Here is a 14,783-nt window from a genome sequence, read left to right as displayed (position 1 = left end):
TAAAGAAAAAGCATAGAACAAACATAGAGATTAAAGTGTCCCACAGGTTAAAGCTGTAACCCTTTAATGTTACTCCCTACACCATTTTTTTTGTAATTTTTTTTTTTTAGACCTCTGAGTTACCTGCCTTAAACCAGTCCAAAGCTGATCTGAACCAGCACAAACCAGTCCAGTCAGACCTGAACTAAACCTCATCGAAACCAATCAAAACCTTCTCTAAACCAGTAAAAAACTGCACTATACCTGTCAAAACCAGCATAAACCAGTCCAAACCAGCTTTTAACCAGTAAATAACTGCTCTATACCTAACAAAACCAGCATAAACCAGTCCAAACCTGGTCTAAACCAGGTCTAAACCAGTCTAAAACTGCTCTATACGTGTCAAAACCAGCATAAACCAGTCCAAACCTGGTCTTAACTGTTCCAAACCAGGTTTACACCAGCAAAAAACGGCTCTACACCTAGCAAAACCATCATAAACCAGTCCAAACCTGGTCTAGACCAATCCAAACCTGGTCAAAACTGGTCCAAACCAGGTCTAAACCAGTCTAAAACTGCTCTATACCTGTCAAAACCAGCATAAACCAGTCCACACCTGGTCTAAACTGGTCCAAACCAGGTCTATACCAGGTCTAAACCAGTCTAAAACTGCTCTATACCTGTCAAAACCAGCATAAACCAGTCCAAACCTGGTCTTAACTGGTCCAAACCAGGTTTAAACCAGTCTAAAACTGCTTTAAACCTAGCAAAACCAGCATAAACCAGTCCAAACATGGTCCAAACCAATCCACACCTGGTCTAAACTGGTCCAAACCAGTCCAAAACTGCTCCAAACTGGCCCAAAACTGCTCTAAACCTCCCCAAACCTGCTCTAAACCAGCATAAACCAGTCAAAACTATTCCAACCCCAACCTATACTAGTCCAAACTGGATATTTTGAGTATTACAAACTTGAACCGAATGGTAGCGATAGGCAGAATTCGAAACAACACCTGATTCAATAAAGTGTGCTTTACCAAACGGTTGAGTAAACTATTAAAGGGTTAAAGACAACTGGAATCTGAAAGTTTCCTCCTCACCAGAGCGACTTGGACCTTCTCCTCGGCCGGCAGAAGCCTCAGACTCTGCAGCTGATCGTCCTGCTCTGAGATCCAGCTCTGCACCGAGTCCGTCTGGTCTCTGAAGTCGCCCAGGTCTCGCTCTAACTGGGCTCTGGTGTTTACTCGGGTCTGGATCTGGGACTGAGCCGCCCTCAGAGCCTCGTCCGTCCGCTCCAGGGCAGATCTCCAGGACTCCTCGGCCTCTCCGAGACACTGCCGCACCTCCTGTCTCTGGTTCTGGTCCAGGTCTTGATCCAACAGACTCTGGCTTTGGAGACGCAGATCGGACAGTCTGGAGTCTCCCTCGGGTTTGGATTCTAGGATGGACTACAAACAGGGAAGATATTGTAAGTCAACAAGGACCGTGTTACAGCAAGTCAAATATCTAATGCCATTTCAAATATTTCTATTTTCTATATTCAAACGCAAATCAGACACAACAGGAAACTTTTGAGCAAAAACACCAGCCAAAACTGTGCAGTGAACAATCGAGCAATGACATTATTTCCCTCGGAGGAAACTGGGAACTTGAAATGAACAGCTTAATCCACTAAATCCACTAATCAGGACTTACAAACTGGACTTGTGGAGATGTTTGAAAGAAGAAAACTTTTCACCCTAGGATATTGTTGTTCTTAAAGGGACTTAAAAATGTTAAAACTAAGTATTTTCCTCCCCCTACATGTTCCAGCCATGTCCTAATGTGTAGCATGAGCTCAGACCTGTTCACCACAACTGCCTCTAAAATCCTGCACTGTCACTCAAAAAGTTGTTACTTCGGGTCCGAATAGAGACTGCAGTTACGCGGAAGACCTGAGATGGCAGTAGTGAGTATAAAATGGCCAACTTGCATCTAGTCTCTTTAAAGGGATATTTCAGGATTTTTGACATAGGGCCTCATTTCCTAGTTATCCAGAGTGTTGCTGGTACCTGGAGATATTTTTTTGGTAATTCATGCAGTTCTTATGTTTGAAGAGTTTCGTGGCGCTAGGCTAGCGCATTTCTATGGTATCAGCTAGCCTGCATTAAAAACAGTCTGACCCACTCCACAGTGCACCTGAGGCAAATCACTTATAACGCCAGACTAACCATATAAATGTCTGTGTCCATAGAATAATGTTTGGAATATACAGTAACTGACCTTGCATCACATGAATGATCACATTTTGAGGGACTATTTTCTAGCAGATCACTCCGCCACTGAGTAGCTTATACAACCACAAAGCTGATGCTGCTCAAATATAAGTTACAGACATTTATATGGTTAGTCTGGCGTTATAAGCGATTTGCCTCAGGTGCTCTGTGGAGCGGGTCAGACTGTTTTTAATGCAGGCTAGCTGATACCATAGAAATGTGCTAGCCTTGCACTAGCCTAGTGCCACGAAACTCTTCAAATAAAAGAACTGCATGAATTACAAAAATAATGGATGACCATTTAGGCTTTTTAAAAATGTTTCTGATGCTTTGACACTTTAGATAATTTGTATTTTATGTTTCTTACATAGAATAATGTATATTTAAAGAAAAAACAAGTAAAAGCCACACTTGGCACAAAGATCCACAATCCAAAATCCCACCTCTGCCCTGCGCTTCACCTCCTGCGCTTCACCCTCTGTTTGGCTGAGTTGGAGCGGCTGCAGCAGTTCCCTGATCCACTTCTCGGTCTCCTCCTTCTTAGATTTGAACCGGTTCACATCCTCCTGGGTCTGGTCCTGTTTCTGGACTTGGTCTTGGACTCGGGACTCCAGGTTTCTGAACCTCTGGAGCAGGTTGTCGGAGTCCTTCAGGAGACTGTCTCCTCTCACGCCCTGTCTGCGCACGGAGGCCAGGAGCTCGGACAGAGACGACGCCCGAGCGCTGCGGAGACGAGATTCATCAGGGTTAGCGCGGGATCAGAACAAGCCTTTATTTTTAAATCTTTATTTTCATATTTAGATCCACCTTGCATCCTGAAGTTCTGTGAGCAGATTCTTGACTCTCTCTGGTTCCACAGACTGTTTCTCCTTCATCTGAAGCCACTCGCTAAAGCTGTTGTGTTGTTTCTGCAGACTGGAACACAAACAACAGAAGGTTTAAGACGTGATCTGGAGCACATTTTGAAGTTCGATATATTGAGGCAGGAGAATATCGCGATAAATTATATTACTGATTCTAAAGATGCTAGATACTTTCAACTGTAAAGCATGAAAATGACCGTAAAGCTTTGTTCTAAAAGTGCTTGATTATATCTTTTTAAACATATTGTCTACAAGATATTATCGACATTCCTGTTTGGAAGATATGCAAATTTACAATATCGAATTTATCTCCAATGTCAAGAAATGTGAATAAATAAAAAAGGTTTAAAAATGTGGAAAAGTGGAAAAATTGTTTAAGAAATTAGGGAGCAATGTGAGAAATATTAGGAAAAATAGGGGGAAAATTGAGGGGAAAACTTAAACAAAAAAAACAAAACAAAAATAAAATAAATAATAAATAAATAAAACAAATATAATTAAAATTGCAAAAACAAATTGAGTAAAAAGTGACAAATAAATTAAATGGAGAGAAAATTAGGAGAAACTGTCCCTTTAAAATTAATAAAGGAAAAATGGGGGGAAAAAGTGGAGAAAATTGTGAAAAAAATGCTAAATAAATAAATAAAAAGGGGGGAAAATTGTGAAAAAAATGTGTTAAGTGTTTCTTCTCTGCCCTTTTGTCTGTTTAGTTTTTTTAGGGTGACAAATGTAAAACATGTTTGCAGCACATTTTTGCATATTTCAAATAATTTGCAAAAAATATCGCTTTGTTATAGTTATGGAGAAAGATAAAAAAAAAAAAAAAATTGAGATATTTAATTATGTCAATATCACCCATCTCTACCTAAAATACCACACTAGGCTGAAATATAATGTTAACTAACTTCACTGACTTCACTTTCAGATCAAAGTTTTACAAAGACAAAAAATGCTCATACAGACGATAAATATTTAGCCAAAGATCTGTTGTCAAGTCAAGATGTTAATTATTGTAACAGCTCTAACCACACTGTGATGGGATGAAAACTTGTCCTGATATTGAGAAACATTCAGAGTTGATGAATGAACTGCAGCGTGTACCTGTGCAGGAGGCTGAGCAGCTCCTCCATCTGCTGCAGTCGGTTCTGGCAATGCGTCCTGAAGGTGTCCACCTCGTCCTGCTGCTCCCTGATGAACTCCGAGACGTCGTTCAGGCTCTGGTCCGACGGCACCTGCCTGAGCCCGCGCTGCAGCTGCTCCCGGAGCTGGTCCAGGCGCCGCTCCGGGTCTGTGGACTTCAGGAAGCCCTAAACACAACAGTCATATTATATTAAGGCCAGACACAGCAGGAGAATAGGGGACAATAATTACATTCTGAGATATCAATATGAAACTATTGTTTTAAAGGGAACACTGCACAACACAGTGTAGCTCCAAGTGTGCAAGTGCAAGTTGTGTCATTTTATGTATAAAAATGGCGTGTGCGAAGCAATGTTGTAGTTACTTCCTGGAAATCTCTGGCTCGCTAGCGACAAAACATCATAAAATAAGCATTGTAAACGGTATGTTTCGTCTTTTTTTAATTTAAGGGATGTTTCAGGATTTTTGACATAGGGCCTCATTTCCTAGTTATCCAGAGTGCAGTCCTTATATTTGGAGAGTTTAGTGGTGCTAGACCCAGGACACGCTGGTGGGACTATGTCTCCGAGCTGGCCTGGTGTGGCCTCGGGGTCCCCCCAGAACAGCTGGAGGTGGTGTGTGTGGATCGGGAAGTTTGGGCATCTCTGTTGAGACTGCTGCCCCCGCGACCCGGCCCCCCGGATAAAGCGGAAGAAAATGGATGGATGGATGGATGGATAGTGGTGCTAGTGCTAGGCTAGTGCATGTCTATGGTAACTAGTAGCCTGCATTAAAAACAGTCTGACCCAAGCACAGTGCACCTGAGGCAAATCACTTATAACACCAGACTAACAATATAAATGTCTGTGTTGACGGAATCATTTCTTAAATATAACCATTGCATTTAAAATAATTTATATTTGAGCAGCATCAGCTCCCTGGTTGTAGCTACGCAGCGGCGAAGTGATCTGCCCGGTTACCGGATCTGCAGTAGTCAGATATGGCAACGTTTGGAGGACGACCCCATAATTTTGAAGAGGTTTTTTAATGCAGGCTACTAGTTACCATAGACATGCGCTAGCCTAGCACTAGCCTAGCACTAGCACTAGCCTAGCACCACAAATTTTTTCAAATATAAGGACTGCATGAATGAAAAAAAAATATGTCTCCAGAAATCACCCTGGATAACTAGGAAATGAGGCCCTATGTCAAAAAATCCTGAAATATCCCTTTAAAACTAAGATGTTATGGAAGAAAAGTAGCTAAAAGTCTCAACATTGACCACTGCCTGAAGAATCAACACTTTTACCTGCCGTTATAATGCTAAAGTGTCATCAAACACAGACCTGGTGTTGCGTTTTGTTTCAGTGATTCTTCATACTCAGTCTTCCACCTCTGCACTCCACCACCAGGTAATTCCCATGATGCTTTAAGGTCTTTCGCCAAACTGGTTCTGATTCTAATCCTAATTCTGAGCTCACCGTTAGCCTCTGAATGGCAGTCTCCACGTCGGCCGTGCTCTCCGGATTCTCAAAGCACTCGTTCACAGACAGCTGCTGGTCCTGGAACCACTCCCCAAAGGACTGCCGCTCATCTGCAACGCAAAGACGACTCAGCTTCTACAAAACGCTCCCGTATATGTTCGTTTTTTACCCCATACTACAGTCGGGTCTGACCTTGCAGGACTTTGAGCAGCCCCTTCTCCCCCTCCTCTCTCTTCATGTGGATCATCTCTTTGGTCCGGTTGATGGCCTCCCGCAGTCGTCCGCAGTCCACAGACAGAGACTCCAGGGCCTGGGGACTGGCCACGCTCGACACCAGGGAGACCTCCTTCAGGACCGACTCGGCCTGGAGCTCCTGCGACTCCAGGTCCTCACACAGGTCCTGGAGAACAAAACAGAAACAGATCAAAATGGTTTCAAATGGCCTAAGAAGTCTATTAACCTGTGTGTATTAACCTTTGTTGTGTTGTTGTTGCTTTTATGGCACGTTTTTGTCATTCTTTTGTTGATTCTTTGGTCACTTTTTTAGTTTTTATGCTTTTTCAACAGCTTTCTTCAAGAAGCTTTTAGATTTGGGTATCACCAAACTGGAGAAAATGCACTCGGTTCAGGTGGGGGTTAACCTCTTAACCCCCCCGCTTCATTTGAAAGCCTCGTCGTTTGAAAACGACCCTGCTCATTTATTTTTTTAGCACTTTTCATCACTTTTTCGTCACTTTTTTGTCACATTTTTGTCAATTTTTTGTCAATTTTTTGTCAAATTTTTTTCACTTTTTCGCAACATTTTTGCCACTTTATAGTCACATTTTTTGTCACTTTTTGTTACATTTTTGTTACATTTAAATCACTTTTGCATCACATTTTCGTCACTTTTGCGTCACATTTAAATCACTTTTTCGTCACTTTTCTGTCATTCTATGGTTGCTTTTTTGCTGCGTTTGTCATGTTTTTGTCACTCTTTTGTTGTGTTTTCATCCCCGTTTTCTCCGCCTTTTTGACACTTTGTTCAAGAAGCTCTTGATTTGGGTAAAGCCCAAACTGGAGAAATGTAAATCCAATGTAAAACCAACATGAAGGGAATGTAATAATACTGTATATATGTTAAAGCAGTACTAAGTAACTCATGCCCCTAGAGGCCATAAGTGCCACAGCAGGTGTCATAGCATGTTGTGTTCTTTTACTCATTAATTGTCCGTGAAAGTAAATACTACGCTGACAGAAATGACAAAGAGACAGAGGGATATTGTACATCCAATTACATTATGGAGATAATTTTTTTCACTCAAACTTGGCTGTAAATACTGTTTAAGTGGCGCTAGCCCACAATTAGCTTTGCCCGTTAGCCTGTGAGCTTCTTCGTGATTCCTTTAGCGTGTTTTGGGGCCTGGAGGCAGGGACGTTGCAATTGTGGTTTTCTGGCCAGAGACACCAGGGGGAGATGAAAAACCCTCCAATCAAACCATTAACACTTGTATTTCCCCCAGAGGGAGAACAAAGTTACTTAGTGCTGCTTTAAATGTTCCTTTTTCCCACAGTATCGACCTGTATCTGTGCCTCTGCGTCTGGTTTGGAGGCGTCACACTTGGTCAGGGAGCACTGAAGGTTCTCCACCGCCGCCTGACACTCCTCGATCTTCTCCGTCAGATGTTTCTTCACGGCCATGAGCTCCTCGAACACGTCCGTGCAGTCGGTGAACAGCTCCTTCACCTGCTCCATGCGCTTCCTCAGCTGCGTCTCTATCACCTGCCGCCAACAAGAACAGTCACATTTAAGTTTAATCTATAAATATTGATCTTAGGGTGGGAGCTCAGACAGACCTGTAGTTCGAGTGGCGCCTCCTGACTCTGAAGCATCTCCTGGATCTCTGCAGACTTTCGGTGGAAGTGGTCGATGTTCTCCTCGTTTTTGTTGATCTCATCCTGCAAACATAGTTACATACTTACAACTCCAATTCATATTCTTCAGTGACAATAACTTGGTTTCGTTTGTAATATTTCTCAATCTTGCCCTCATTTACATTTGTTTGATTTTGTCATCAAAATGTCCTGGTTCTCAACAAACACTAGTGCTGGTAAATGAGAAAAATGTGATCATATAAATCCGTTTTTGATTTGGCTTCATCACAATTAATTTTGCTCATCAATAATTATTTCACAAAGTTGTGTGAAAAGTTCATAATTACTGACCGGCAAGTACTTTTTCTTTCATGTAACATGTGCCCCAGATAAAGAAGTGTGTATGGTCAAAACATATGCCAGGTTTTATACAGGCAGAAGCAAATTTCATGCTTTTGAATGTCATTTTAATGCCACAAACGCTGAACCAATTACTACATATTTAATTTGCAAGATTTGCAAAGATCAGGATGACAGAAAATTAGCCAAAACTGCAACTGAATAATTCATAATTTTGGTATTTTCGATGAACCTATATAGTAAAAATTGTTGAGATTTTCCATGAAATTCAGATTTAATGCCAGTTTGAATCCAGTTTAATTCCATGATTTTAATGCCCCGCGGAAACCCTGTACGAGGACATTAATTTGTGACTCGACATTAGCTCCATAGTCTTCTGCCCAGTCTACAGACGGACTCCCATCAGCCCTGGGTGATCTAAAGCATATCCGTTCATGGGAAAAGGACCAGTCCTTCAATGTAGTTCTCCACAAGGTTTCTCTTTTTTCTCATGGGGTTATTTTCTTCCTTGCCAAGGATGGGAGACTCCCGGGACAACTGTCTGGAACAGCCACCTTAACGTGGTGGAGGGGTTTCAGCATCCGAATGATCCTGGGAGCTCTGTTTTCGGGGGCTTCGTGCCCCTGGTAGGGTCCTAGGTCCGAGGTGACGGGTCAGACAAAGAGCGGTTCAGAAGCCCCAGAAAAGGCATTTTAGGGCATATCCTGTCCCTCAGCACCCCTTCATCAAAATATGCTCCCACGGCTCTGCTGCTGACTGTTCATTTGGACATTACTTGTTTGTCGGTTTCATTGCTCGAGTTCAGCGTTATTTCTGATTTCCAAACCTTTCTTGCTTGTGAAATGATCAATATTCATGGAGCTCTGTGAGGAAACCGCTGTTGGGATATTTGGCATCGCAAAAACAAATTGACTTAACTTTGATCAGCAAACACACAAAGGACCTGTCTAACTTCAGACTACAGTTCGCCTGAAGCTTTTCCTTTTAAGTACCTCCTCATTTTCACATAGCAATTATTAGTCTGTGAAAATATCTGGAGAATGAGTCCTAGTTTCCCACATCTCTAACATAATCTAATTATCATACTGTTGTATTGTGGACAAAAAGGTTAAATTGCAAGTTGCATCTCAAAAATAACTATACCGATCTATAAGAGTGAAGTAAAATGCTAATAGATTAAAACACAAAGCTCTTTCTGTTCTCGTGTCTCTCTTACCCTCATGGCTAAGACCTGCTGCTCGTTGTGAAAGGGGTGACTGGCAGCGAACAGCGCCAGCTTCGCCCCGGCCCAGCTGTCCACCTCCGCCCCCAACATCAGCTGCTTGTCCCAGAGCTCCAGTGCCACCCGCAGGTTATCCATGTACGCGTCCGTCTTCTCCGTCACCTGGAGGATACGATATCAATGTGAAATTAAATCTAAAACTGTCGAAATGTCACGGCGACCTGACCTACGCCTGGTTTTAGACGGTGGCCTGCAAATATTGGATGGATCTTTGCCATGGTAAGTGAACATTTAGGATTTAAAACAGCCCTGACCTTTTGAGTTTTATAGTTTCAAAGTTAGGGCAATAACTTCAGATATTCTCTATTGCAAGTTTAAGTATTCAGGCTTCATTCAGGTGGCAGCAAGTCAAATCTATACTTTTTTAAATGCCAGGTTGAGGCCTGAATACTGTATGTATTGCCGCTAATGCATAAACATCTGTGCATATTTCATTCTGTAAGATTTCAACAAATGGAACAAAGCAATGAGGGGAAATTTTGATCTTCAAAAGAAAATGGGACGAAACATGCAACTTTTGAGCAAAAAAAAATGATTTTCTATGAACTTATGCAAAAAAAATAGTGAAGCAAAATCATTATTTTCCTAGTAATGTAGATTTAAATCCAGCTTAAATACAATTCAGTGACATTTAAGGTCTTAATTTTTAATTCTGGCACCATTAATGTTATGACCTTTAAAGCTTTTCACTGCTCAGCCAAAACCCTCTGGGAATAATACACGTTAGAGCTGTCTCCATCTACACAGCTTCTATTAACATTCCGACAAATATTTGCAATTTACTGTATAATTCAAAGTTAAAATATTCAGCATAAAGCACTGACCATTTAGGGAGGACAGAAAAGCTAAACGAACACAATTTGAATCACAGTTCGTAACATGTTTGCACATCTCCAGACTCCAGGATTATCAGGTTTTAAACATATACCAAGAGGTTGGCGGTTCAAATCCCAGCTCGGTTGCATCCTTGCCAGGACCAACAACAGTGTCGGTCCGGTGTCTGGTTAGTGCTTTTGTGACCAGCGGCCTGAGGGCGTGGCTAAGAAAAAAAGGCCGACCAAGATTGCAAAATCTGCTGCCTACCATTGGCTTCTCATCAGCATTCAGGCCTTTAACCTCTTAAAGGGGCTAGATGCAAGTTAGCCATTTTATACTCAGTACTGCCACCTCAGGTCATACATGTAACTGCAGCTTCCCTATTAAGCTCATGCATGACGGCACTTAGGACCCAAATTCACACCTTTTTGAGTGACAGTGCAGGATTTTAGAGGCAGTTGTGGTGAACAGGTCTCGGCTCTTTCTACACATTAGGACATTGTTGGAACATTTAGGGGGAGGAAATTAGATAATTTTACAATTTTTAAACTCTGTATAGTCCCTTTAACTTCAACCTGAACCAAGCACGTTTTCTCCACTTTGGCTTTACCCAAATCTAAAAGCTTCTTGAAAAAAGCATCAAAACAGTTCGTCCATGGGGACGCTGTTTGGGGACGACACAACAAGCAACAATAACGCAATGAAAAGAGACAAAATGTGACAAAAAAGTGACGAAAACACAGTTTTAAAAAATGCATAAAAAAAGAAGTGAAAAAGCAACAAAAACATGACAAAAAAGTCACAAAAACACGACTAAAAAGCTTAAAATAAAGCAACAAAAAATGTAGTGAAAAAGCAACAAAAAAGTTTAGATCAGTTTTGTAATTGCCTGACACTTTCTGTTCAAAAGAAGAAGGCGATCAATACACTGTTTTCTACTGCTCTTGTTTTAAATCATTTGGAAAATATAAAATCCCTAAATCTGGAGCAAGAAACAGCGTTCAAAGCTTTCTCCCCAAAAAAGGACGTTTTTGGAAAGGCTTCCTGCCGCTTGTTGCTGCGACGTATATAGCATTGCTCTGATTGGTTGATGCCGACTGTCAATCACGACCACCGGGAAATCATGGAGATCATGCTGCTCCCAGACTACATGTCTCTGAAATATCTATAAAAAAGCATGTAGTTTGGCAGGCCAGGCAAGTTTTGTAGGCCTTAGCTTTCAAACGGGACTGTAAGCTCCAGTCCAGAAGCTTTCAGATTTGGGTAACCCAAACTGGAGAAAATGTTCTTGGATACAAACTACAAACTTAATGTATCTCACTGTGAGTTAAACACTGTCCGCTCTGGTGCTGGTATATGTTTGTTCAGTGGTGACGTCACAGCTCTACTTCCGGGTCCGTAGATGAGTGAGAAACTACAAAAAACTCTTTAATACCACAATCAATATTTCTGAAACTCAACAGAGAGAATTTTTGGCTAATGAGTCTGAGAAATAAGTAGGTTCAGTGGTTGTTTTTAAGAGTTTTTTATGTTTTTTTCTCGCAAAAGGTGCATGGCAGCCGGGTACGGGACCACCGGCTCTACTATCTGATTTTCTTTCATAATAACTAATCTCAATTTTATTCACAAAGGTCATTTTTAAAAGAGTAATTTATCAAAGTGGATGGTTTACGCTTTAACAAAAGTCTTACATCGAGCCAATTGTCCATGAGCGATTCCGCCTCGGCCTCAAATGACGTCTGGTCACAGTCCGGGATCTTCTTCAGGCCGGACTGGATCTGTCTGCAGACGCCTCTGAGCTCCTCCATGGGGGCCCCCAGACCCGCCAGCTCCTGCTTTGTCTCCGCCACCTGGACACGAGGAAAACTCAGTGAACTGTGGTGCGAGTCTGCCCTCTGCTGGCTCGTTGTGTCCACACACTGTGCTGGGTTGGATTAGAAAGGCCTTACTGCTCAAGATAAAGACACAGCCTGCATTTTCTTTGTAAAAGATTAGAAAATAAAAAACAATACAGGCATAGGCATGTTTGGTGGTGGGCTGATTTTCTCCCACATCAAAAGATCAAGGCCGAACCAATTGTGGCCCAATTACAAATACACACATCATGGTTTTCAGGGGTCTTTTTTCAACATTGTAGTTTATGTTAAAGCAGTACTAAGTAACTCTTGCCCCTAGAGGCCATAAGCGCAACTGCAGGTGTCGTAGCAAGTTACAATTTTTTAACTTATTAATTGTCTTGGAGAGTAAATACTACGCTGACAGGAAAGGCGAAGGGACAGAGGGATATTGGACATCCAATTATACAATGGAAATAATTTTTTTCACTCAAACTTGGCTGTAAATACTGTTTAAAGTGACGCTAGCTACAGTTAGCTTTGTCCGTTAGCCTGTTAGCTTCTTCTTCGTGATTCCATTAGTTGGGCTAGCCATTGGTTGCTCCGGTCCGGTGGCAGTGAAGTTGGAGGGGGGAGATGAAAGACCCTCCAATCATCCCATAAACACTTGTATTACCCCCACAGGGACTAAGAAAAGGATTTATTAAGGTAAACATGTTACTTAGTATGGCTTTAAAGGCATTTGATCCCAAAATCATCTTTGTTCTATACTGAAAGGACAGATTTTGCTCCAGGGTTTGACGTTGCCTACTCCCGCAATAAATTAAATGTTGGCTATGAAGAACACATATTGAAAAAGACCTGTTTGAGAGTTAGTATTATCACTTTGTAATACACTGATCACGACAAAGACCGGAGAGACGCCTGTACCTTAGTGATGCACTTCTGCAGGTTGTCTTTGCCCATGTACGAGGCCTGCTCGCTGATGGTCTGCTCCGCTCTCTGCAGAGTGGAGCTCAGGTGACCCCTGCAGCTCTGGAACTTCTTCAGTAAGTCCACCAGGACGCTGCACTGGTGCTTCCTGCAATAACACAACACAAGCGTGGTTCAACTGGCCGACTGTGAATACACAAACATGAGTTGTTCTGAGTGAGACCCCGACCTGCCGCCCAGCGCCCGCCGCGTCTCGTCCCACTGCTGCTGCACCTCGTCCAGCACAGCTTCGCCCAGAGCTCCCTGGGAGTCCTGCAGCTCCGTCAGAGTCTGCAGCTCAGGGAGGAGCGTCTGCAGCTGAGAGTCCAGGTCTGACAGGGACCGCAGCCTGCAACACACAAAACATGGTCACCTCATGGAAGGTTACAGGAAATGATGGTATAGTCCAGGGGTAGGCAAGTTTGAATGACAGAGGGCTTATTTTCTTCATTGTAAAAAGACCAAGGGCCGGACGTGCCAATTTTAGCCCAAAGTAAAACACAATTTTCTACAAATGCCAGCATTGTATGTACATGAGTAGAGCTAGGTACCGTTGAACGATGCCAGTCTGGTATCAGGGGAAAGAGTCTTAAGCAGGTACGGAAAAAAACCAAAAAAAACATAATTGACGCTGTTGGTCCAGGAACTGACTTGGTTGTTTCAGCTCAAATTAAAATGATTTGTTTTGATTTCTTGACATTGCAAGTGTTGGGCAAGTTACTTAAAAATGTCATATATTCTATATTAGTGATACAGCTTTAACAATATAATATTTTTGTATTATATATTACTGTTTCAAAAATGTATCTGAGTTACACTAGCATTCTGTTTTGAAATTTTGAAAGAATTGACTGTATTTCACACATTCCTCCAACATTCAAAACATCCTGAGGGCCAGCTGGTTCTATGCTGGAGGGTCGGATTTGGCCCTCGGGCCTGACGTTGCCTGCCCCTGGTATAGTCTATTAAAAATCCCTAAATCCCTAATCCCCTACCCCTAAATAAAAATGATGGGGGTTTTTTCTGTTCATAAAGCAGACATTTTGCAACAGAGTGCAGGGAGATCCGCACCTATGGCATGGATCAACAGGTTTATTTGTTGGCCGATCTTTTCCTACCCAACAGCTGGGAGTCCAGACACAAGCATGGCTTTGTACACACACACAATGCGGTTCATAACAAATGAAACAGTCTGGAAATCCTCCCAAAGGCATTTCTGAAAGGTGTGGACAGTATTTTCAGTATGCTCAAGTCAGGCTCTTAAACCTTTATCGTTTGCAGTAATATCAAATCATTTGGAAGACCAGAGGATACATGAAATAAAGCAACTCATTCATATTTACACCTTAGGCCAAACGATGATTCCAATGTGCCCTCAAAAAGTGTGAAAATTGAGTTCAACATAATTCTACAGACCTGTGCTGCACGGCCGGCAGAGTGGGCTCCTTCAGTGTCTGCGCCTCCACCGAGTCGTGGAGTTTACGGAGCTCACTCAACAGCGTCCTCTTCCTGAGACCAGCAGACTTGCTCTGGCTGTCCTTCGGGGCACTCGGCTGCTGCACTTCCTCTTGCTGCTGCTGATCCTGCTCCTGCTGTTTTTGCTCCAGCTGCTGCTCCTGCTGTTGCTGTTGCTGGTCCTGTTGTTGCTGCTGCTGTTGTTGTTGTTGTTGTTGCTGCTGATTGGCCAGAGTCGCGTCCACCTCCTCCAGTTTGCGGAGCAGGGATGAGACCATGTCGAGGCAGGACGCAGGCGTTCCGTCCTGGGTCACCGTGAGGCGAGCGCCCTGGAGCAGCAGGTCCAGCTGCGGCGCTTTGTCTTTGAGGCTGTCGATGCTCTGGCGGATCAGGGAAAGCTTTGAACGACCCTCCTGGAGAAAAATGCTGGAGTCAAATTTCAAATATAAAATGAAAAAAAAAGTGTGAAAATGAACTTGACTTCCTTTTTTTCTCAATTAGGCTAGATAT

The 14,783-nt window shown here is 42.6% G+C and overlaps 1 protein-coding gene across 1 annotated transcript in view; it reads right to left on the bottom strand.

Annotated features, from left to right (window-relative positions):
- Positions 1–14,551, bottom strand: part of LOC306976395 (uncharacterized protein) — a gene marked incomplete at both ends in the record, with an annotated part of 31,326 nt that extends 16,775 nt beyond the window's left edge. The window contains 14 exons of the mRNA XM_079574312.1: positions 1,080–1,427; positions 2,678–2,957; positions 3,042–3,149; positions 4,199–4,404; positions 5,698–5,810; positions 5,893–6,100; positions 7,261–7,461; positions 7,536–7,637; positions 9,130–9,297; positions 11,703–11,861; positions 12,777–12,927; positions 13,009–13,167; positions 14,235–14,434; positions 14,519–14,551. Coding sequence (XP_079430438.1) covers positions 1,080–1,427; positions 2,678–2,957; positions 3,042–3,149; positions 4,199–4,404; positions 5,698–5,810; positions 5,893–6,100; positions 7,261–7,461; positions 7,536–7,637; positions 9,130–9,297; positions 11,703–11,861; positions 12,777–12,927; positions 13,009–13,167; positions 14,235–14,434; positions 14,519–14,551 — 2,436 coding nt within the window. The remainder of the gene's footprint in view (positions 1–1,079; positions 1,428–2,677; positions 2,958–3,041; positions 3,150–4,198; positions 4,405–5,697; positions 5,811–5,892; positions 6,101–7,260; positions 7,462–7,535; positions 7,638–9,129; positions 9,298–11,702; positions 11,862–12,776; positions 12,928–13,008; positions 13,168–14,234; positions 14,435–14,518) is intronic.
- Between the last annotated feature and the right edge of the window lie 232 nt (positions 14,552–14,783).

This window comes from Gobius niger (assembly GCF_951799975.1).
Source record: "Gobius niger genome assembly, chromosome: 16".
In the NCBI taxonomy this organism is placed as follows: domain Eukaryota; kingdom Metazoa; phylum Chordata; class Actinopteri; order Gobiiformes; family Gobiidae; genus Gobius; species Gobius niger.
Note: the sequence above shows the minus strand (reverse complement) of the source record. Positions and strands in the feature narration are given on the sequence as shown.